The sequence below is a fragment of the Alnus glutinosa genome, chromosome 9, assembly GCF_958979055.1.
Source record: "Alnus glutinosa chromosome 9, dhAlnGlut1.1, whole genome shotgun sequence".
NCBI classification, from domain to species: Eukaryota; Viridiplantae; Streptophyta; class Magnoliopsida; order Fagales; family Betulaceae; genus Alnus; species Alnus glutinosa.
Window position 1 is genome coordinate 3959390 of NC_084894.1, and position 25420 is coordinate 3984809.

The following is a 25420-nucleotide window of genomic DNA, read 5'->3' on the forward strand; positions in this document are numbered from 1 at the left end:
ATCCCTACACTCATTTCTCACAACAGCCCTACAACAAGCTGACGTGGCTGGTAATATTTTATTATTTTTTTATAAAAAGAAAAGAAAAAAATAATAAAATATTACCAGCCACGTCAGCTTGTTGTGGGGCTGTTATGAAAAATGAGTGTAGAGATCATTTCTCCCCACCTCATATCTCTAAAGTTGTGCAAACATTATTGTTGTGCACCGATCACTCATCTTTAAATAAAAAGTTCAATTTTTTAATTGATTAATATTTAAATATTAAAAAGGCTCACCTACTAGAAAGCATTTCTCGAAAGTGAAACACGCGCACGTCACAGCGCGTGCATTCGCTCGTACCCACCACAGGTGTATACTATATAGCGCACTATATAGCGCGCATTAAGGCATCGGATTGAGAGTAACGGATAAGAGAGGAAGAGCTGAGCTCATCACTCTCTCTCTCTCTCAAGCTTTCTCTTTTGCAATGGCATTCACGGCCTCAGCTCCAACATGCACATATATCTCTCAGCTTCAATCTTCTTCTACCTTCAAATTACACCCTCTTCTTTTGAAGCAAAAACGAGTTTGCAGTCATCGCAGGCCCAGTGTCCGTGCAGTTTCCACAAATGCAAATGCAGCTCTTGATTCTGGGAATGGTGCGGTACTCGCCCCAGAGAAGCCGGATCATGCTGCTCCTTATTATGGAAGACAGTTCTTTCCTCTAGCTGCTGTTGTTGGCCAAGTACAAACTCTCTTTCTCTCTCTTAAAAATGGTAATTTGGTTTGTTAGTTTTGTGTTTGTGCATGAATTAGTAATGGGTTTTTCCAGTTCGGTCTTTTTATGGTTGAACTGAAAGTGGGTTTTAATTGCTTTCTCTGTTTTTCTCTTGATTAAGGGTCTTTTGGTTTGTCAGCTTTTTCGTATCTTTCTATGAATTAGTTTATGGGTTTTGCCATTTTGTTGTTTTATGCTTGGAACGGGGCTAGACTGTTACCTACAATTACAATCTGAAGGACAAGTCGGTTAGTCTGTTAAATATTGTATGATCTCGTTTTTCTGCTTTGCTGCCTATGTAGTTTGGTAACTAGCATGATTTTTAGTGGGCAAACAAAAGCTTTTTACTTTCAAGTGAATTTAATTTAGCTTTCAACTTTCAGCTTCATCCGTTTGAATTTATTAGGATGAGGTGCCTTGATGTGTTTTATTAGCCTGTGAGATAATGTCGATTGATCAGGTTAGAATTTTTAGTCAGAAGAACTAAAAATGGATAGAATGCAGCGTTAGTGAGAGAATAGATAAAGGTGAAGTGCCAATGGTGATAGAGGACCAAATGGCGTCTTCTCCCCCCACAAATTACAGGTGCAGAGTAAGGTTGCATGGTTTAATTCCAGAAAGGTGCATAAGTTATATTGCCTATAATAAAATATACCTTTTTTAAAAAAAATTTATTTTATAAGGGCCTATTAAACAAATATGCTAAGTTCAATTCATCAAAAGAAAAAAAATTCTAAGTTAAAGTGATTGTAATCTTAGTAGACAAGAGATGGATGCCATTTTTGGTCATTCATGAAGAGGGAGTGATTTGCCAATCTTTTCATTGGAGCTATGTATTCAAAATGGGGGCATACTTATACAATTTTATGTGATCTCCAATGCCTTATTCTTTTCTTGGGCGATATCCGCATTCCTGATAGAGGAAGAGCATGAAGGTAATTAGACCAACTTACTTTATCCTCCAAGTGAGGACTCAGTCTCAGATTTATTGTTGTGGAGGTGAATATACTGAGATGGATGAGCCCAAAAACCGAGACAGATAGAACTACATACAATTGAATAAAATCTGTAATTGGTGCATTTAACTTTAGAAATGTCCTAACTGTTGATTATTTATTGGCACTGTACGTAAAAGAGAAAAAAAATTTGACATTGTAAAATTAATTGTAGGGTGCTAATAGATGGGATTCATCCCTCAATTGAATATGTGGCCTTCAACTGACAAGGAGGGGCTAACACAGATTGTTTTGTGCATCATAAAATACTTGGAAGAAGCATATTTGAGAATATTGCTGCATTTATGCCATCATATGCCTTAAAATATGTGTTCTGAAAATGCAACTTTTTTTTTTTCCCTTTGAAATTTCTAATTCATCTGTTTGGGAATTAGTTGGCTAGGTAATGTTGGCTAATTAGCAAATGTTCCGTTATTTTTTACTTTTGTGAAAATTAATTATTTTTTACAGGATGCTATAAAAACTGCTCTTTTGCTTGGGGCTATTGACCGTGAAATTGGAGGGATTGCCATCTCTGGAAGGCGAGGAACAGCCAAGACAGTAATGGCACGTGGGTTACACGAAATTTTACCACCTATTGATGTTGTTGTTGGTTCAATAGCAAATGCTGATCCAGCCTGCCCGGAAGAGTAAGGTTACTGAATGCGTTCAAGTTAATTTTTGAATCAGTGAGATAGGAATGTTATATGTATGATTTTGAGTATTTGAATTACCAGGGAATACATACATACATACGATTTATGATATATATATATAATGACTTGTTTGTAATTGTCGTGCACATATGATTCATGATATAGGATTAAAAACATATTGGAATCTATGAATGTTAACAATACACGAGGGTTCTGAGAATAAATTCTCACTAAGATTATGAATAATGGAATTTGCGGCTTTGCTTTTTTCAAAATACAAGGTCATGTAACTCTGTACAGGAAAGTGTCACTTCTTTAATGCTACTTAAGCCAAAGGCACATATGTCTCATGCTTTGATGCTACACCTTTGTACTTGATCAACCACAAATTGTTTTTTCTTTCTTTAGCTTTGTTTTGACACGCTTACAGTGCATATATTCAATAGGGTCCTTTGCCATCATCAAGACCTGCCATCTGGGCTAGGTAGCTCTAAACGTTTTTGGTTCTCAGTCCAGTAGGATAAATTGACAAAGGGCAAGCTTCATGTGTGAGTATTAGCACAACATCAAATGTACTAGTTCTCAATCTCACCCTTATTTCAGTATTCTTTGAGGAAATGAATCTCCTCCATTTCCCAATCCACATGAAGGTTTACAGACGATCATCATCATTCAATATGCTTCTTTACTAAATATTCTTTCCAGAACTACCGGAAGGTCACTCTAAAAATGCCATTGTATGGACCTCAAGAGTAGGCTAACCGTGTTATGTTGATTTGATTCCTCTATGTTTGGTTACCCCATCTGCTCGAGTATCTTTCTAGGCCAGTAAGTCTTGCCCCATTTTTCTTTTTGTCTGTCGATGAGCACTAGAAATTTTAGGAGCATTACTGTTCTTTGTGCAATGTTTACAACCTAGAACTTTTTGTTCTCTAGGCTTAGTTTCTACATAATACCCATCTCATCTAGTAAGTCCTTAGAAAGACGAGAGTTTTCACTACATGGATAGAAAAGTAAAAAATTTGAAGGAGAGAGAGAAAAGCTGGATTAAATCCTAATTGAATGGTTTCCTGTGTGAGAAATATTAGATTTTCTGAGGAAGAGAAAGGATTTCATGAAAAAAAAAAAAAAGAATCAAGAAGAAATGACAACTCAGTTCATTTCTTTTTCTTTTTCATTGTCAAATGGGTATACTGGGCTACTTGATGGAGTGTAGGCTTCCCCCTCCTACATTACTACCCTCCGAAGAGCCAACTTATTTACTATTTGGCCCTAAGATGTACTTTTCTAATAGCATCTCCAGCAATAGTAGGTAAAATACGTAGTAAAAAAGTACAAATTTCTATTTTAGCTACAGTTTTTTTTATACACACTCCAACAAATTCTCTATTTTATTTAAATATTATTTTTCAGAGTTTTTTTTTTCTTAAACACCTCTCTCTCTCTCTCTCTCTCTCTCTCTCTCCATCGTTTTCTAACCCTATCCGGCCACCAACTCTAAACATCCAACTGCAAAATCAACCACCATATGAAATCATCAAAGGCTTTAGCTCGGCGGCCACTTGTTTTCCTCATCATTAAGGCCTCCAGCATCCTATCCAAAAAACCAAGAGAAGAAAACCAACTATTACAAACAGACCCAGAAAGAAAATACAATAGCCATAGTAGTAGTAATCTTGAATAGGAACAAAAACCCATCAACACCCAAAAAAGTTGTTGGGCAGACAACACCTTGAGGTGTGAGCAGACGCAAAGTGAAGAGAGGAAGAGGCGACTGGTGAGCAAACTGAGAAGTCATGAAGAAAGAAGAAGAAGAACAACAAAAACCCATCAACACCCAAAAAAGTTGTTGGACAGGCAACACCTTGAGGTGTGAGCAGACGCAAATTGAAGAGAGGAAGAGGCGATTGGTGAGCAAACTGAGGAAGAAGAAGAAGAAGAGGAACAAAAACCCATCAACACCCAAAAAAGTTGTTGGGCAGACAACACCTTGAGGTGTGAGCAGACGCAGATTGAAGAGAGGAAGAGGTGACTAGCGAGCAAACTGAGAAGTCACGAAGAAGATGTGAGCAGACGCAGATTGAAGAGAGGAAGAGGCAACTGGCGGGCAAACTGAGAAGTCAAGTGTTAAAAAGGAGGGGGAGATGATGGAAGAGAGTGATGCAACAAGGGAGGGGGCCTTGCATGAAGAAAAGGCTGATTTGAGAAATATTATTCTAATCATATAGTGTGCTGCCACGAATAGCAACTTCTTGCTATTCACTGTAGCACTTTATACATTTTACCTAGTGTCTAGCTAATTTGCTGGAGGAGAAAAAGTGGCCATATTAGTTAAATATAGCTATTATGGGACTTTTACCTAATTTGCTGGAGATGCTCTAAGGGTGGAAGGATTACCTTTATCAAGAGTACCCTATCTAATTTGCCTACGTATTTCTTGACTCTCCCCCCCCCCCCCCCTCCCACCGCGCGCGCGCTAATGTTGCCAAAATCATAGAGAAGTTACAATAGGATTTCTTATGGGGTGGGCTAGGTTAAGAGTCCAAATTTCACATGTTAAGTTGGTCCAAGGTTTTTTCTTTGATTCTGAGGGAGGGTTGGGGGTCCGAAACTTGCTTTTGTTCAATCGTGCTCTTTTGGGGAAGTGGGTTTGGCGCTATATACATGAAAGAGAGGCTTTGTGAAGAATCGTAGTGGATTCTAAATACGGTAGAGTGTGGGGTGGGTGTTGTTCTAATGAGCTTCATGGGTTGTATGAGGTGGGGTTATGGAAATACATCAGGAGGGGCTGGGGGAGTTTGCTAGTCTTACCAGATTTGAGGTGGCAGATGACTCCAAGATTAGATTTTGGCATGACATGTGGTGTGGGGATCAGGCTCTCAAGGAAGCTTTCCCGGATTTGTGCAGTATTGCTTGCGTTAAGGATGTTTATGTGGCAAATCATTTGGATTTATCCAATGGTCCCCATCAATGGAATGTAAACTTTATCAGAGTGGCTAACAATTGGGATGTGGATGTCTTTGTTTCGTTTTTCAATTGCTTGTACTTCTTTAGATTGAGACGGGGAGGTGAAGACAAGCTTTGCTGAGTCCCTTCCAAAAAAGGGTTGTTCGACGTTAGACCATTTTATAACATTCTTGTCCCTCATGATGGTACTCCCTTCCCTTGGAATAGTATTTGGCGGAATAAGGTCCCCACGAGAGCAGCGTTTTTTGCTTGGTCAACCGCCCTAGGGAAGATTCTCATCATGGATGACCCAAGTAAGCAGCATGTCATTGTAGTTGATTGGTGCTATATGTGTAAGAGAAATGTGGATTTTGTGAATCATATTCTTCTCCATTGTGAGATTGCTAATACCTTTTGGAGTGCTATCTTTAGTCATGTTGGGCTAACTTAGGTTATGCCTAGACAAGTGGTAGAACTTTTCGCTTGTTGGTTGGAGGGGGTTGAATGGCAGTCTTCAGATTGTAGCAGTGCGGAAGGTGGTTCCGTCCTACCTTTTGCGGTGGAACTAAAGTCTTTTTTCTTCAATACTTTTTACCGTGGGGCAGTTGCTTTAGACTTTCCTAATTGGCTTGGTTTTCATGATTTTCTTGACCTTTTTTCTCTTTCTAGCGAGGTGTACCTCTTGTATACTTCATGTATACCTGGATTGTGCATTTTGCGTTTTTTAAATAATAATTCGATTATTTATCAAAAAAAAGGGAGATCCCAAATGGAAGAACAATTTATAACACATGCACTTCTCAGATTTTATTTCAGTTGATAAGCAAGATAAGTTTTAGTGGAAGTAGTGATATTAAGCTAAAATGTTAAAAACCTATTATTCTTTAAGCCAAAAAGATGTAAATATGACAACATTTTGACCTGATGTGTTCTCTGTTTGTTTTCTCCAATGAGTCGACATTGGTAACACAGATTTATTTCTTTCAAGATAACAACTATTGAAATTTTTGAAGGTGGGAAGTTGGTCTACCTGAACGTGTGGAATATGATTCTGCTGGTAATATTAAGACTCAGATAGTCAGATCTCCTTTTGTTCAGGTACTTATTGTGAGAGAAGGCATGCATATTTAGATTAATTTCGTTGCCTAATCACCTTTGTTTATTCATGCCACAGATTCCACTGGGAGTCACGGAGGACAGACTTCTTGGATCTGTTGATGTTGAGGAGTCTGTGAAAACAGGAACAACTGTTTTCCAGCCAGGCCTTCTTGCTGAAGCTCATAGAGGTGTTCTATATGTTGATGAAATAAACCTCTTGGATGAGGGTATTAGTAATTTGCTTCTTAATGTGTTGACTGAAGGAGTTAATACTGTGGAAAGAGAGGGAATCAGCTTTAGGCACCCATGCAAGCCACTTCTTATTGCTACTTATAACCCAGAAGAGGGTGCTGTACGTGAGCACTTACTAGATCGTATTGCAATAAATTTGAGGTAAAGCCCTTGTTTTTCACTAATCGAATGAGTTAGCTATCCTTGATTCTCTTTTCATTTCACTAGTGACACACTTCCTCTGCAGCGCAGATCTTCCAATGAGTTTTGAAGATCGTGTTGCAGCTGTTGGAATTGCAACACAATTTCAGGAACATAGTAATGAAGTGTTTAAAATGGTTGAGGAAGAAACAGACTATGCAAAAACTCAGGCAAGTGTACAATAAAATAAATTAGTAGAGGGAGTGGTTCTGCCTATCCCCGTCATAGGAACAGGGTGCTTTGCTGGGGCAGGGAAAAAAAAGAACAAAAGAAAAAAAAAAGAAAAGAGTAAATAAAAATGAGAAATCCCTGGAAGTTTCACTTGAGATGAATATATTCTTGTGATCATTGAGTGTAAATAGATTATTCATCAATGGCCCAAAAGAATGTCGATGAAACATGGTCTTAATCTCATTGTTCTATGGATTGAATTCGTTTTCCAAGAGAATAATGTATTGAGTTCTCCATTAATTTATTTCTTTGTTTTTTTGAGCCTCCATTAATTTATTTCCATCATCAAACTTTTTTAATAGCTCTCTAGGATTCAAGGGCAATTATCTAATATATTAGCATCACATACTTGTTGTGTCAGGATGATAAACCTGAATATCCTAGGGGTTGGTCCCCACACCACAATTCATGCCAAAACTTGATCTTGAACCTATTTCCCATCTCATATCTAACAAAACTCGAAAAAACTACCCACCCCCTCTTTATATATTTCCACACTCCCACTCGAAGGGCCCCACTACCTCCTTGGAACACCAACCTCCCTTCATGCTATCATATTTAGTTTCCACTACCGATCTCCACAAAGCTTCTTTCTCCATAGCATAACGCTATAGTCATTTTCCCAGGAAAGCTAAGTTAAACTTAATCAGATTTCTTACCTCCAATAATTTTTGCAGGCATTCAATTTGCTAAAATGAATTGCAAAGCTTTCTATTATCTTATAGTTTATGCTATGATTATTGTTATTAGGAAACTTTATCATGTTGCAAGTTAATAATTGTTCTTTTATTCATTGGTTTTATGCATTTATTTACACATTGCAGATTATTTTGGCTAGAGAGTATTTGAAGGATGTTACTGTCAGCAGAGAACAATTGAAGTACCTTGTTTTGGAAGCCCTTCGAGGTGGTTGCCAGGTTCTGACTCTGAAACTCTTCCTTACTTTCATAAATTTTTACGAGTTAAAAATAAAATAAGTCAAGCCTGATGTTATACTCGCATCCTGCTGATTTGAGCTGCTAATGGACTTGGAGGCTCACATTTTTTATCTTCACTGTTGAGAAGGAAGTTGATTTACCTAGCCCTATGGCCAAACACTCAACTCATTTGATTAATGCCCTGAATCCAAACTACTTGTGATAGGTTAGGAGTTTTTTTTTTCTTTCCTTTTTGGTTGTGTAGGACTATTTAGGCACAAAATGCTATCGTTTGTCTTTTGGTGGCAACGTTAATACTGGTCTAGGCATTGCATATATAGAAGAGTAGACCCACACTGCACATTATCCCATAATCTACTTAAAAAAATAAAAATAAAAAAATCCCATAATCTAACTTCTAACACCGAATTACCTCTTCTGAAAAAGGACCGCCTCTAAAATAGTTATGTTTGTTTGAAAAACAATACATATCACAACATTGGAGAGTGTTGATTATAACAGTGACAAAAACATAATAAAACCAAAAAAGGGGAAAATACCCATGCTTCTTTTTCATGATTAAAAAGGACATTTTAACTGTTCTTAATATTATACCACTGCCTATGTTTGTGTGTGTGTATATATATCATGTATAGATGAATGTGATTATAACATTCAGAAAAAGAATACAGGTCACCACATTGTAGGTTGCTGATTAAAACTGTTCCAAAAACATAATAAAAAGAAGGAAATTAGCCATGGTTTTAAAAAGCACATTTTACCTTTTTCTTAATCATTATACCATTTTGTATGCGCTTGTGTGTGTGTGCACGCGCGCGCATATACATGTGAATATGTATGTCCATGATTACGTAGATGGATATATAAGCTGTTGCATATGTTATATCATGACTAAACTGATTCTGCTATGTGGAATGCGATTATGTACGTATTAAATGGCTATTATGTTCTACAGGGACACAGAGCAGAGCTATATGCTGCCCGTGTTGCAAAATGCTTAGCTGCTTTAGAAGGACGAGAAAAAGTCAATGTTGATGACCTGAAAAAAGCTGTAAGTATTCTTCTGAAAACACAAAATGAACATGATTTTCTATCCATAGATTATGTGCATGCACTACTTTTTTCTTTTTCTTTTTTCTTTCTTCTGTTTAGGTGTTTCTCTTGTATATGTTCTGTGTACTTTGGTGTGCCCTTTAGTTTTTAATGAAATTAAAAAAAAAAAAAGAAGTTAATGTGCATGCACTAGTGGCTTTGCAATTTTATGGATCTTATTGCTGGAACATATGTGCTATGGTTGAGAGAAGGTTCTCTAGCCATACCAGATTGGAGGTGGGAGATGGCTCCAAAGTTAGTTTCTAACATAATCTGTGGTGTGGCATTTGGCCCTTTTTTTTTTTTTTTTTTTTTTTTGATAAGTAAGAAGAACTTTTATAAAAAAAGCGTAAGGCGCCCCTAGGTACACAGGAAGTATACACAGGAAGCCTTTCTAGATTTATTTGGCATTGCTTGTGCAAAGGCTGCTTCCATTGTGGCTCACTTGGAGTTTTCGAGTGGCTCCACCTGGTGGAATGTAAGCTTTGCTAGAGCGGCTTGGTAGGTGGATGTCTTTGCCTCGTTATTCAAGGTGTTGTATTCAGCTAGAGTGAGACGGGAATTTGAAGACAAGATTTGGTGGTTCCCTTCAAAAGAGGTTTGTTCGTTATTAGATCCTCCTATAGTGTCTTGGTTCGCAATGATGGTTTTCGTTTCTCTTGGAAGATTGTTTGGTGGACCAAGGATACTTTGTAGACAACCTTTTTTGTTTGGTTGGCGGCCCTAGGAAAGATCTTTACAATGAATAAATCTAAGAAAACAACATGTTATCGTAGTTGATAGGTGTTGTCTATGTAAAAGGAGTGGGGAGTCCATTGACCATCTTCTTCTTCTTCTCCATTGTGAGGTTGCCAGTGCTTAATGGGATATTTTCTTCAATCGATTTGGGCTGTCTTGGGTTATACCTAGACGAGTAGTCGACTTATATGCCTGTTGGTGGACTGCCGGTAGCGCTCAAAGTGCTGTTGTGTGGAAGATGTTGCATTCGGACCTTTTGTGGTGTCTATGGAGGGAAATGAATGACATAATTTTTTAGGACCGTGAGAAGACTTTGAACAATAGCTTTTGTTTCTCCTTTGGTGATTATTATCAAAAAAAAATTGTTCCTTTTGTCCCTTCTAGCTTGGTAGCTTCTCTTGTATACTTCATGTGTAACTGGGAGCGGCTAACACTTAAAAATATCATTAATTAAAAGCGCAAGACATCCCCAGGTACAAAGGGAGTATACAAGAGAAGCTACCTAGCTAGAAGGGGCAAAAAGAACAAGAAAATCATGATAACTAATCACCAAAGGAGAAACATAAGCAGCTGCCCAAAGATACAATGTGTTGAACATATGAGCTATGGTAATATCACAACCATGAAGAGTTATAACCTTGAATTTCTTTTCCTTTTTGTTTGTTTGTTTGTTTTTGTTAGGAAATGATAGTGCTTACACTGGTATAACACATTATATATTTGGATAGCGTCTCATCATAGCTTAAATGTTTTTACTTATGCAGATTTTTTAAATTTATTTTATGTTCAGTCCTATTAGGGGCACTCTTGTATGTTTCTTTGTGTATTAGGGTTGCGGCTCTCTGCGCTTTATTAATGAATTGACATTACTTATAAAAAAAAAAAAAAATCCTGGTCTGCTTGTAATTTACATATCATATATGGTAGCACTGGAAATTTGTTTTTGAAGTCTTTGTTAATCTTTGGCCAGCTATGTTTCATTAAATCAGAAAGTAGATATTTTATAAGGAAAAGAAAAATGTTTCAAAAAAAATGTATATTAGATTTTGAATATCATTACCATCATTTAATTGTATAACATTCAAACTTCAGCTTTAAATTTTTGTGGGACCCACATCTCATGCTGTACAAATCAATATTAACTTTTGTTTCCGTTGCAATTCTGTATGAGTATTATATTTTTTTTTTGATAAGTAATTGCAATTTTATTAGAAGACAGCGTAAGGCGCCCCTAGTACACACGGAGTATACAAGAAGCAACAGCCTCACAACCGACCCGATAAGGAACAACCCACAAAACAACCCAACCCTAAGCCCCTAAAGCTCACAATCTTCAATCATATCCCATGGTTAGTGGGAGATGAATACTTGTTCTAGTAGAATAGTTGTATTCCAAGTGTTCCTCCACTCATGGTGTTGCATCCACAGAATGAAAAGAAAGAAACATGGAGGGGCATAAGCATATTATATGGTTGAACTCCTACTTTGGGACTGGTTAACAAGGACCTAAAGCATTTTCCTTGTATCATTTGCAGTAAAGTAAACTGCATCGCTGTTTCCATGTGTCATAATATGCATCATAGTTTTTTCAGTTGGCAAACATGCACAAACTTTCTGTTCTGATATATTTCCTACTACAGGTAGAGCTAGTCATTCTTCCTCGTTCAATCATCAATGAGAATCCACCAGAACAGCAACAGCAGCCTCCACCTCCACCACCACCTCCACAAAATCAAGAATCTGAGGAGGAGCAGAATGAGGAGGAAGAACAAGAGGTTTGTTATTTCATAGAGTGTTTTTTTTTTCGGTCTTTTAATTGACTATTGCTAGTAATCATTTAATTTTACCATACTCTTAAATTTCATCTCTTCTACTCCAAAATTTAAGGTGAAGTATGGGTTTGTGTATAACATGAAGGTTCCCTTTCAAAGCAGGACGACAATGATGAAGAGAATGAACAGCAGCAGGAACAAATACCTGAAGAGTTCATCTTTGATGCAGAAGGGGGTTTAGTGGATGAGAAGCTTCTCTTCTTTGCACAGCAAGCACAGAGACGCCGAGGTAAGGCTGGGAGAGCAAAGAACGTTATCTTTTCGGAGGACAGAGGCCGATATATAAAGCCAATGCTTCCAAAGGTTAGTTCCCCCTCTCCCACTCAATCTCGTGTTGAAAAGGGACGTAACATCTCTGCTATTCTCTTTTCACACCATTTTTCAACCCAGTTGCATTTTAAATGTTTACTTGAACGGATTTACTTAATATTTAAAAAACAATTCTTCAATGTTAAGGGCACATTTGGTACGCGGAATAGACTTTTGGAATGAAATAGCTATTCTTTTGTTTAGTTACACCATTCTTAAGAATAGCTATTACTATGGGAATAACTAATCTTCTAAAAAATGAAAGAAATAGCTATTCTTTGAAAAATATATATAGTTCTACAAACCTAATTTTTTTTAAAAAAGAAAAAACATAAAAATATAAAACCTTCTATGGGTGGCCGACACTAGCTCCGGGGGTGGTGCGACCACCGTTGTTGGTTCCGCCAGGTGCCAGGGGTGGTCGGCCACCAAAGAATGTTTTCGAGTTTTTTTTTTTTTAAATAATAAATCTTGGGTATTTTAGTAATTTTGATTCCATTCTGGTTAGAAAATATGCGTTGTCACCAAACTAAAGAATATGAATGGTCATTCTATTCCAACTCTCTGTATTTCCAATAATAGTCGTTCCTTTTGAAAAATGAATGCTCGTACCAAATGTACCCTAATTCTTTTTGTAGAGTCTCACAAATCTTAAATTCTATTTACGAAGAAATTTTGCCCTACTGGTCCTACTTTTCTTAACAAAATTTATTCTGTCTTAGGGCCCTGTGAAGAGATTAGCTGTTGATGCAACCCTTAGAGCAGCTGCCCCATATCAAAAGTTGCGTAGGGAGAAGAACACTCAAACCGGTAGGAAAGTTTTTGTTGAGAAAACTGATATGAGAGCAAAGAGAATGGCACGAAAAGCAGGAGCATTGGTAGTAAAACTATAACCTTATGTCGTTCATTTGTACTTACCTTTTATACAGAAAAAAGAAAAAACATTGAAACTGATTCTTATCAGTTTTGGGACAAGTGCATCATACTGAAAGAATCCAGTACAATTCAAAATATTGGACCTTCTTTTCTGATGTTTTATACCATTCGAGCATGATTGGTCTAAAAATTTCTACTGTGAGCACTAATAATCTCTTAACATGTTGGATTTGAAAAATAAAAAAAAATGGCAGGTAATATTTGTGGTTGATGCAAGTGGAAGCATGGCACTGAACCGAATGCAGAATGCAAAAGGTGCAGCACTTAAACTACTTGCAGAAAGTTATACAAGCAGGGATCAGGTGACTTGAAACATAAATACATTTTTGAACTTTCATGTTTGCATAAATTAAAGGCTTGCTGTTTGTTCATCTTTCTTTTTATTTTTACTCTACCTTTAAACCTAAATTTTTATACGATTGTTATTTTCCTATAAGGGTTTCCTTATGATTGTTTGGAACAGCAGGAAAGAAATTAACAGAGTTTATATTAAGAAATAGTTGACATGTAACTATACTGCACAGGAGTCCTTTTCTTCTTTCTATTTAAATAGAGACATAAAAAGTATACGAAAAGGAAACTTACATGTTGTGATTGCCATGCTCTGGAAATTATGATAATATGCTTCATAGAATTTGTACGTCAGTAATTAGTTACTGGCAAATGTAGAAACCATTGTTTGAGTGAATGCTTACTTCTAAAAGTAGTTGCTTATTATGAAGTATCCTTATGAAAAGTTTCTTAGCACAGATCATGGAAGAGGGGGATCCCCAAGTATAGAATGTGGGTGTGCTCTAATTCTATCACTTGTGTTGATGACTGTTGGGTATGGTGATAGGTGACATCACCATTTTTAGTCGTCTCCAAAGGACTTGATGGTGTACTTATTGGATTAGGGAGTTACCATACCAGAGTATTTAAAGTTGGAGAAAGGCATAGAGATTTAAAGTTGAGCATGGCGGTTGCACCATTTGGGTTTTAATTTGTTTATTATCCAATCAAGCTGAATTGAGCCAACTATTGGTTGTTTGAGCTTGGTTTGAAAAAAAAATATATATACTTAAGTCTCGAGCTTGGCTCGAACTTGAATCGAGCTTTAGAAATATGTTCGAACTCAGCTCAACAAAAATCAATCAAGTTCAAGCTCGAGTCAAGCTCAGGTCATTTGATTAAACAAGCCGAGCTCGAATTAGATTCTATTTTTTTGACTAGACCAATTAACATTGATTATACGCTATAAAATTGCTTAAGCCAAATTCTTTAAAAATGACCTAAATTACTATATATATTATTTTGCAACTAATAAAACACACACACACACACATGCTGTATATGTATATGTTTTTTTTTTTTTTTTAATAAATAATAATAATTTATTAAAAAAAAAGGGCAAAGCCCTTGTATACAAAAAGTATATAAGAGAGACTACTACCCTAAAGGTGTCTGAAAGCTAAAAAGTTTATAATATCTAAGAGATTTGAAGTGGAGAAATTAGGCATATGGACTACAACAATCTAGAAGGGATCTCAAAAAATAGGATTTTAAATAGAGTACATTGGACTCGCAATCCTCAAAGAAACGCCGATTTCTTTTTCTCCAAATGCTCCACATTAAGAATGCAGGAATAACTTTCCAGATAGCTTCTTTATGGTGCTCTGTCCTTGAGTCTGCCAACAATGTAGTAGCTCTAATATATTGCTAGGCATAACCTAGGAAACTCCGAACAAGTTGAGAATCAGGTGCCAAAGATCACTAGTGTACTTACAGTGAAGGAGGAGATGATTTATGGTCTCCTTATTCTATTTGCACAGGTAACACTGATTTACAAGAGTAAACTTTGTCTTCTAAGATTATCAAGCATGAGGATTCTACCCAAAGCTCTTATCAAAGGATTCTACCCAAAGCTACTGTCCAAGTGAAGAATGTGATGCAAGTTTAGACATATGCGTATGAATATGTACATACCTTATTATGTTAGTGTATATAAAACCTAACATATTTTAGTTATGTGTTATGTTATTTAGTTACGTATTATGTTTGTACATATGTATTTGTTAGTATTTTGTTATAAGTTAATAATTTAATTTACATATATGTATGTATATATAAAATTATACTAACGTGTGTGTGTGTGTAAACGAGCATAACAAGCTGAGTATAGTTTAGATGAACATTGTTCACGAACTTAAACTGAGCCAAGCCAAGTTTAATATTTGAGCCAATTATTGTTTGAGCTTGGCTCGTTTATTAAAACGAACTGAGCTCGAGTTGAACTTATATGAGCCGAGCTCGAGCTATTCATAAACAGCTTAGATCATTTACAGCCTTACCCATTGATGTTGCACTCTCCAAGCTTAATAGTGAATGTCTTCTCTTGCCAAATGCTTGTGGGTGTAGGCCAAAGGCCAATTTCATATATCTTGTGTTACTGTTGTGTGGTTTTTTGGTCTTGTACTTTCGCTAAACTTTCTTGGTACTTATTGCGCACTGTCCTTGGATGTTCTGATAAGGGTAGCTTTCATGCACAACAAAGTATAATGGGGGTCTTATACTATAAAATATAAGGATTTGTGTTTGTGCTGCCTTACCAAATGTTGGTAGAGGCTGTTTGTATATATAGAGAAACTAGAACATAGTTACATGAGTTTAGGAGACTACAATTTTGATAGGAATGAAACACTACAATCTAATCTGAGTATTTGAATTCAAAATATTATCTTATCACTAGTTCCTATAATCTAGGTTTTATCTTCATCTTGAGAGCGCATAGAATTAGGAACTTTATCTCGAGAAGACATATCTAGCTGAGGGGTAGATATGTCTTTAACATGCCCCTGCAATCTTAACGGTATAGGGAGAACGTTGAGATTGGTACGAAGGAAAGCAAAACGGGCGGAGGAGAGAGGCTTGGTGAGAACATCCGCTAGTTGATCCTTGCTGGAGATGAATTGAATGCGGATGGTCTTCTTAGCAACCATGTCTCGAACAAAATGAAAGTCAATTTCGACATGTTTTGTTCGTGCATGGAAAACTGGATTTGAAGATAGGTAAGTAGCTCCGATGTTGTCACACCATAGTGTAGGAGGACGTGTAAAGCTGAGCCCAAGTTCAGAACATAGAGACATAATCCAGGAGAGTTCAGCTGCAGTGTTTGCTAGGGATTTGTATTCGGCCTCGGTGCTGGATCGTGCAACAATGTGTTGCTTTCGACAGCTCCATGAAATAAGATTTTTTCCAAGGAAAATACAATATCCACCCGTAGAGCGACGGTCATCTTGGTCTCCAGCCCAATCTGCGTCGGAGTAGGCCTCAATGGAGGCTGTTGGGGCTCGGTAGAAGTGAAGACCATACTGAACTGTTTCCTTGAGATACCTTAAGAGTCTCTTTACAGCCTGCCAGTGTAGATCCGTGGGATTATGCATGAATTGAGCAAGTTTGTTCACATAGAATGAGATGTCCGGTCTTGTGATGCAGAGGTATTGCAATGCACCTACTGTGCTGCGGAATAAAGTTGGATCAGAGAATAAATCACCTTCAAAAGCCGAGAGGTGAGTAGAAGATGCCATTGGACAGTTGATCGGTTTGGCCTCAATCATTTTGGTCCTTTTGAGAATGTCCAAAATGTACCGATGCTGAGACAGGATAAAACCAGTAGAGCTTGGAAGAACTTCAATTCCTAGGAAAAAATGGAGTTTCCCGAGGTCTTTGACAGCAAATTCCTGTTTCAATGTCTGTAAAAGTGTAGAAACTGCAGATGGTTTAGATGATGTGATTAGAATGTCATCTACATAAATGAGTACTAGAGTAGTGTAAGCAGCCGACTTATAGATGAAGAGAGATGTGTCTGATTTGGATCCATGAAAACCAAGCTCCAATAGTTTACCACTAAGTCTGGAGAACCAAGCTCTTGGGGCTTGTTTGAGGCCATATAAAGCCTTTGTGAGTTTACAAACATGATCTGGAAACTGAGGATGAGGAAAACCGGGAGGCTGAGACATGTATACCACTTCAGAAATATTCCCATGAAGGAATGCATTTTGTATGTCAATTTGATGAATCGGCCAGCCATTGGACAGAGCAATTGATAGAACAATGCGTACCGTAGTAGGTTTGATCACAGGGCTGTAGGTTTCACCATAGTCAATGCCCGGTTGTTGATGAAATCCCTTAGCAACTAGCCTTGCTTTGTACCTTTCAATCGATCCATCAGCCTTCCGCTTTATCCGAAAAAACCCATTTGCAGCCAATTATATTAGAAGCTAATTCAGGAGGAACCAGGGTCCAAGTCTGGTTCTATAGTAAAGCATCAAATTCGGTGTTCATGGCAGCTCTCCAATTTTTATCCTTCACAGCTGTAGAGTGACAAGTAGGCTCAATCTCAGCAGTAGAGGACTCGGCAAGCAGGGCTCTCGGGAGGGGGTACCGAACTCGACCATCTGTAAACTCTCTAGGCTTGGAGATGTTATTTCTAGCACGAGTAACCATGGGATGTGAAGAAGTAGGTGGAACTAAAGGAGGAGTTGAAGAAGCTGAAAAATCAGCTGGAAGTAGGGAATCAGCAGAGCTGGAAGATGCTGAAGAGAGGGACTGCAGTGATGGAGAGTGCAGAGAGGGAGAGGAAATTGGAGAGGAGGGCTCTAGGACAGGTTGTGGGAGCTGTGTTGCTGACTGTGGAAGGAGAATGGGCAGGGAGAGCTGTTGCCGAGTATTGCAAGAGTTTGACTCAAGGGAGGATGAGGGAGGAGTATATGGAAAAGTAGATTCATTGAAAATAACATCTCTGAGATGTAGAGGCGATTTGTGGGCAAGTGGAGGCATTTGTAGCCTTTGTGAAGAGGACTATAGCCGAGGAATAAACAAGGGACAGAACGTGGCTGAAACTTGTTTGAATTATATGGACGTAAGTTGGGCCAACATAGACAACCAAAGGTGCGTAAGAAGGGATAATCCGGAGAACATTTGAAAAGTGTTTCAAATGGAGAATGATTTTGTAGAACTGTGGTAGGCATGCGATTGATTAGATAGCATGCAGAAGAAAAAGCATCATCCCAAAATTTGAAGGGTAAATGAGCATGAGAGAGTAGTGCTAGACCGGTTTCGACAATATGTCGATGTTTTCGTTCGATAGCACCATTTTGTTGGTGAGTATGTGGGCAAGACACACGATGCTGAATGCCAAGTTGCTTGAGTAGGTTATTGACAGGACGGTATTCACCACCCCAATCGGATTGAATTGCTTTTATTTTGGTCATAAAGAACCGTTCAACATATAATTTAAAAGTGCAGAAAACTGAAAGAACATCACTCTTTAAGGATATTGGATAAAGCCAAGTATATTTGCTATAAGCATCAAGAAAGGAAACATAATACTTAGCACCAGACCTAGAGCTAACTGGGGCTGGTCCCCATACATCAGTATAGATTAAATCAAGAGGACAATTTGCAGAACCGGAAGCTGAAGAAAAAGGGAGTTGCTTGCTTTTTGCACCAAGGCAGGGAGTGCAAACAGTGGAGTCATTTGGAGAAGCAACTGGAAGCTGAAAACGAGAAAGGACATGGCGGACAACCTTCAAGGTGGGATGGCCCAGCCGTGAGTGCCATTGAAAAGCAGAAACACGTTCACCCACCATGGCATGACGGGGATGTTTATTTGTGGGAAAAAATTGATAGAGTCCATGTTTATTCGGCCCGTGGAGGAGGAGTTTCCCCGTGCGACGGTCCTTTAAGAAAAAATGGGAAGGATGGAATTCAAAGAATGTATTAGTATCTTTGGTGAATTTCTGAACAGAGATGAGGTTCTTGGAAATTTGAGGAACATGCAGAATATCAAGGAGATCAAAATGAGAACTAGGAGTAGAGAGTCGAGTTGTACCAATGTGTTTGATTGAGAGCCCCTTACCGTTGCCAATACGGATTTGATCTGAGCCCAAGTAGTCTTCAGCCTTGATATTTAAATTGGCGAGATCAGATGTCAGATGGTGTGTAGCGCCAGAATCTGGGTACCAGTTCTGATCAGTGCTGCTGGATGGGGCAGAGAGATAGGCCTGAGCCTGAGAAGGCTGTTCTCGAGTGTATGCCTCATTGAACCTATTGTAACAATCCAAGGCAATGTGACCATAGCGGTTGCATACCTGACATAATGGTCGGTTGGAGGAGGATCCACGGCCAGATGAGGGTCCTCGGCCTCTGCCACGAAATGGCCTGGAAGTGCCAGAGAAGCCACGGCCAGAAGAATGATTACCGCGGGAACCACGCATGCCACGGTTTGAGTGTGGAGAAGAGTTGCCCCGGGAGGCAAAGTTTGCACCAGCAACAGAGAGATCAATAGAGGCTTGATGCTTCTCTAAGCGCATCTCATGAGAGAGGAGATGGCCGTAGATTTCATCCACAGAGAGTGGTTCGGCTCTGGTTGTAACAGAGGTTACAAACGGATCAAAGTCAGAGCCGAGTCCAGCTAGAAGGAAGGACACCTTCTCAAAGTCATTGAGAGGTTGACCTACGACAGCAAGTGCATCACACAACGTCTGAAATGTGTGGAAGTAGTCAGCGATGGAGGAAGATCCTTTCTTAAGAGTCGCCAATTGATAATGCACCTGCATGGTGCGTGCCTTTGTCTGAGACGTAATGAGGGTCTCCAAGGTCGTCCATGCTTCGCGGGAGGTGGCACAGCGAGTAACATGGGTCAGCATTTTTTCCGAAAGAGCTGAGTTAATAGCTCCGAGCAGCAGTTGATCTTGCATGCTCCAATGGAGGAAGGCCGGATTGGGAGACGTGGTTGAGACACCATCTTTGGTGGATGTCACAGTGGGAGGAGGGCAGGGTGTGGAACCATCAACATAACCAAATATGTTGCCGCCTTTGAGGTGTGGAACGATCTGAGGCAGCCAGACCGGATAGTTATCATTGGTGAGTTTGATAGGATTAAAATTGGTGAAGGTCACCAACGAAGGTGGTTGTGGAGGTGGGTTAGAGGCAGACATGACCGAAACTTGGGAAGGGAGAAAAAAAAAAAAAAAGAGAGGACGTGAGTCACTGTTGTGGCTCTGATACCATATAAAATATAAGGATTTGTGTTTGTGCTGCCTTACCAAATGTTGGTAGAGGCTGTTTGTATATATAGAGAAACTAGAACATAGTTACATGAGTTTAGGAGACTACAATTCTGATAGGAATGAAACACTACAATCTAATCTGAGTATTTGAATTCAAAATATTATCTTATCACTAGTTCCTATAATCTAGGTTTTATCTTCATCTTGAGAGCGCATAGAATTAGGAACTTTATCTTGAGAAGACATATCTAGCTGAGGGGTAGATATGTCTTTAACATATACAACAACATTGATTTTAAGCGGAGGACAATTTAAAGGCAAGGATGGTGATTTTAGTTGATTGGTGACATAATTCATGTAGAAATGAAATTGAAAGGAAACTGTAATGAAGCAAAAGAACTGTCCAGTACAAATGGTGGATGTCTTATATATAGACATCGTGATGTATATGCATGTCACATAAAACAGTATAGTGAATGGTAGAAGATTTCCTCGTGGGACAAGATAGGGAATTAATCTTCAGTATTTTGGATGTTCAAAGTTTGCAATACACTATATCCTGTTTTACCTTACCGCAATATTAGAAACATATCATAGTTATAACTTGTAACAACTAAATTTACTATGACTACTGTAACTCCCTATTCAACTGTAATCATTGAGGAATGGAGATAGTAAATACATTATTTAAGTCAATTTTCCGTCCACAAAATATATAATTTGATATTTATTTAATTTAGTAAGTGTTCAGCTAGTTAGCAAACCATGAAAAGATGCATAATATGATTCTTTGATGTCTATTTTCATGATAGTAACCTTTCTAATGTGTCAACTCGTAATGTTAAGTAGGTATCGATCATTCCTTTCCGCGGAGAGTCTGCTGAAGTTCTCCTGCCTCCTTCTAGATCAATTGCAATGGCAAGAAAACGTCTTGAGAGACTTCCATGTGGTGGAGGTTCTCCCCTGGCTCATGGTCTTACCACGGTATGTGGATTTGGTAAACCTTTTGATTACAGGTGCATTTAATGGATATTGTGTATGACTTCCATCTCTGTCCTGGAAACCGTGTTTGTCCTTGTAATACCAGAATGACATACAGGTTTCCATTCCCTAGCACACAGCTCTAAATACATATTCCCATTCTCCATCTGCAATTTATTGCAGACATGCCTCCAACTCTAAGTACCATTTTAGTTCTATCGTTATCGTCTTGACTTTTGGAACTATATAATTCCTGATTCCCTAACTTTTTCCCTTTTAAGTACGGCTATGTTTCTCAATATTCACTGACCTTCCTTTAAACTCAAATCTACTTAGGCTGTCAGGGTAGGCTTAAATGCAGAGAAGAGTGGTGATGTTGGACGCATAATGATTGTTGCAATAACTGATGGTAGAGCCAATATATCACTGAAAAGATCCAACGACCCTGAAGGTGCTGCTACTGATGCCCCAAGACCTTCAGCACAAGAGTTGAAGGTAAACTTTCTAACACTAATTGGACACATGGCAAAGTAATAACAGTATCAACATGCTATTGGACTTGGGAAGTTGTCTCGGCCAAACTTTTTTACCATTAGATGATAATGGACCATCTTTTCTAAGATTGCTTAAAAACTTGTGAAAGAGTATTTGGTTACCCAAAAGAATATACTAATATCAAATGCTCCGAAGTTCCTTAGCTTTCTAATTGCTTATCAATTAAATCTTGCATGTGAAACCATGAACTTCCCAATGCCACCCCTTGATTTGGCTTACAAATTTTGCATGGTTGGATTCAAGATTTTTGTGATGAATTTGACTTATTGGTAACTCTTATCTCTATTTTCTCTATGAAGGATGAGATTCTGGAAGTGGCCGGTAAAATATACAAAACAGGCATGTCTCTTCTTGTCATTGACACTGAAAATAAGTTTGTTTCTACTGGTTTTGCCAAGGAGGTTGCAAGAGTCGCTCAAGGTTGGTTTACTTGAACACTCAATGTTCTTCAATCTGTGAAGACTGTATTTCAGATGTAGCTTTAATATTTTACCACTTGGGTTGAGCTTTTCTTTTTTAAACCTAAACCACCGACTTCATTCATTATGAAAGAGAGACTTTTGTTTGTGACACTGAGCCACATGAAGGAATAGAGGAAAAAGAAGCACCGCACGACAAAGAGTGAAGAGAGCGTATTTTTCTTTCTTCTTGGAGGTGCCGCACAGGCTTTTGGAGAAGCCTCAAGAGAGAAAAAGAGAGGGCCGCCGTTTGTCCCAACAAAAGAAAAGTTTGTACTTCTGTTTTTTCCTTTAGGAAAAAATCTCTTTTGTGTGAGAGAATGAGATTCGCGTGTATTGAGGCTTTGAGTTCTGAGTATTTTTCTCCTCACTATTTTTGTATTTCATCTTTGATAGTGGATTTCTTCGTGATTGCCTTCGCCTATAGACGTACCTCACATTGAGAGAGCCAAGTAAATCTTGATATTCTTGTTTGTGATTGTTTTGTATTTTTTGTCGTAATTGTAGTCGTTTGCACAACAAGTGGTATCAAAGCTAAGGTTCGGTATTCAGATCGACAATTACCGTAAAATATGGCGAGCACCAAGTATGTAGTGGAGAAGTTTAATGGCAAGAACAACTTCTCACTTTGGTAGCGAAGGGTGAAAGATCTTTGATTTAGTAAGGAATCTACAATGCGTTATTGGGAAAGACGAAGAAACTCCAAAAGATGGACAATGATGAGTGGGAGGATGGATGCCGAGACTGTCAGTGCAATCCGTCTCAATTTGTTCAATGAAGTTATTCATAATGTGATTGATGAAGTTATTCACTATTTGGTAGAAATTAGAGTATGTTTATGGTGAAAAATTTGCCGAATAAGTTGTATATGAAGAAACTGTTATATGGTTTATAGATTGAGGAAAATACAGATTTGCTTGAGCACCTCAACAATTTTAACATGTTGAATACACAGTTAAACTTTGGAGTGAAGATTGAGGAGGAAGATAAAGCAATACTTTTGTTGGCATCGCTTCCCCCTTCGTATGATCACCTAGTTACGACATTAATGTATGGGAAAAAAATCTCTGGAGTTGAAAGAGGTAACTGGAGCTCTCTTGTCACATGAGACGAGAAGAAAGCCAATCAATGATCAGGCTAATAAGCTTTTAGTGAGGTCAGAGATAAGGAGTCTCGGTCTAAGTCACAATTGGCAAATGATTGAGAATTTTGATAAGATGCAAGAGATATAGAGTGCTATTATTGTCACAAGAAAGGCACTACATTAGATTTTGCTGAGTGTTGAAACAAGATTTAGAATATAAATAGAATCAAAAAAGCTCTGCAGATTCAGTTAGTGTTGTCAATGACAGTGAGGTTAACGTAGGTCTTCTTTCAGTTTCTTTAGGTACAAATTCTCTCATAGATTGTTGAGTTTTGGATTCTGCTTGCTCATATCGTGTCCAAATAGGCAGTGATTTGAGACATTTAAATCTTGTAATGTTGGTACCATTCTATGGGTAATGAAGCTATGTGTAAGGCTATTGGAATAGGTACCATAAAAGTCAAGATGTTTAATTAGGTTGTGAGGAAACTTACAAATGTTAGGTATGTTCCAGACCTTAAGAAAAAATTGATATCATTTGGCACATTGGATTCTTTGAGCTATAGTTATTTTGTAAAAAATGGAGTTATGAAAATAGCTAAAGGGGTAAGAAAATTGGCAATTTGTATAAGTTAGGGGAAACTTTACTTAACCCCCATGAGGCATATAATTATGCATACTTTGTAACAAACCGATCTCCATGTAAAATGATTGATTTCATGGTTCTAGAGGAATTATGGATGGGTAAACCAGTTGATTATTCAATTTTAAAAATATTTGATTGTCCCGCATACATTCATGTGCAAAGTGAGGAGCAGTCAAAATTAAATCCGAAGTCAAGAAAGTGCATTGTTTTTGTTTGGAGATTGATGTTAAAGGCTATAGGATATGGGATCCGTTTCAAAGACGAAAAGTGTTAGCAGAGATGTAGTATTTGATGAGGCCTATATGCTACGAAAAGTTGAAGACAAAGCATCAACTAACAGTTAAAAAAGGAAACAAGTCGTGAAGGTGGAGTTTGATGCTCAGAGTTCACCCGTGGATGAGAATAATTATGAACAGTTTTGAAGAGACTCACAACCAAGAAGTGACTTATTCTTTAGCAGAAGGCAAAGGGACATTGAAGAGTATCTGAGAGGTATGATTTTGAGGATATGATTTCTTTTGCTTTAGTAGCTGTTAGTGGAGATTCATCGTCTATATAATGGTATGCCGAAAGAGTTGGAGTCACTGCATAAAAGTAAAACTTGGGAGTTGATAGAATTGTCAAAGAAAAAAAGGCTAGAGGGTGCAATTTGGTCTACAAGAAGATAGAGGTACGCTAAGAAAGCTTTGTGGCCAACGGAACTAATAGAGAAACATGGTGTTATGTCTAAATCATGTACTATGCTAAAGTTGAATAGATACTTGGACTTGAGTGATACTTGTAGATTGCGATTGCCCTTAGGGGCCTTGGCAGAGATATCTTGAGGGGATTCATATTGTTGTGACTTTATGGGATTAAAGCCAAGGTGGAGATTTGTCAAATGTGGCTTTAATTTTTTGCCACGTGGGTTGAGCTTTTCTATTTGAAACCTAAACCATCGACTTCATTCATTATAAAAGAGACTCTTGTTTATGGGAGAATATCTTTTGCGTGAGAGAGTAAGATTTTGGTGTATTGGAGCCTTGCATTCTGAGTGGTTTTCTCTTCACCATTTTTGTATTTCATCTCTTATAGTGAACCAATAAAATCTTGATGTTCATATATTTATTTGTTTTGTCTTATTTATTGTAATTTGTAGTATTTTGAACGACACTGCAACATAAGCTCATTCAATGCTTGGTTCTGCAGGAAAGTATTATTACTTGCCAAATGCTTCAGATGCCGTAATCTCAGCTACAACTAGAGAAGCGTTGTCAGCCCTAAAAAGCTCATGAACCATTAAAAAGTGTTATTTTTTGGCTACCAAAATCTAACAAAATTGTAACTTCGTTATTTTACCACCAAACCTATTATTTACATATAATTGTGTAATTTATTCCACCTGTGCCTTGTCCCCCTGAGTATAATTATAGTTGGTTAATATCTTTTTGTTGTAAACTTCCCAAGTTTTAGTTCTGTCCAAGCAATCTACAATAATGGAAGTGGGGTAGATACGGAATTCATTTCTTATGAAGCAAAGATAAGGGTCTGTTTGGTAAAGAGTTTTGAGAGGAGAAAAGAGAAAGGAAATTGATTGATTTGATATAAAATAAAATGAAATTTTGAATTTTTTGTGAGAGAAAATTGAATATACATGTTGAATCATATATCAGTTGAATTCAATTTTGATAAATACCATGCG

At 37.9% G+C, this 25420-nt stretch overlaps 1 protein-coding gene across 3 annotated transcripts; it reads left to right on the top strand.

Moving 5' to 3' along the window:
• The first annotated feature begins 407 nt into the window (after positions 1–407).
• LOC133877477 (magnesium-chelatase subunit ChlD, chloroplastic) lies at positions 408–25176 on the top strand. Of its 3 annotated transcripts, none has more exons than XM_062315792.1 (15): positions 408–727; positions 2227–2405; positions 6371–6455; positions 6532–6848; positions 6934–7057; positions 7943–8035; positions 9012–9107; positions 11527–11661; positions 11818–12021; positions 12750–12905; positions 13158–13265; positions 20865–20999; positions 21333–21491; positions 21851–21971; positions 24928–25176. In XM_062315792.1, exons 1-15 carry the CDS (start codon positions 470–472, stop codon positions 25011–25013), a joined length of 2256 nt encoding a protein of 751 aa, XP_062171776.1. In that variant the 5' UTR covers positions 408–469; the 3' UTR covers positions 25014–25176. The 3 variants fall into 3 exon arrangements, with proteins under 3 accessions (XP_062171776.1, XP_062171777.1, XP_062171778.1); XM_062315793.1 differs by having other exon boundaries at positions 11821–12021; XM_062315794.1 differs by having other exon boundaries at positions 624–758.
• The last annotated feature ends 244 nt before the right edge of the window (positions 25177–25420 follow it).

Excerpts from the sequence above, each read along its gene's own strand:
- LOC133877477 (XM_062315792.1), top strand. The coding sequence starts at position 470 with ATGGCATTCACGGCCTCAGCTCCAACATGCACATATATCTCTCAGCTT. Across the intron at positions 9,108-11,526 it reads TTGATGACCTGAAAAAAGCT|GTAGAGCTAGTCATTCTTCC; the intron begins GTAAGTATTCTT and ends TTCCTACTACAG. Across the intron at positions 12,022-12,749 it reads TAAAGCCAATGCTTCCAAAG|GGCCCTGTGAAGAGATTAGC; the intron begins GTTAGTTCCCCC and ends ATTCTGTCTTAG.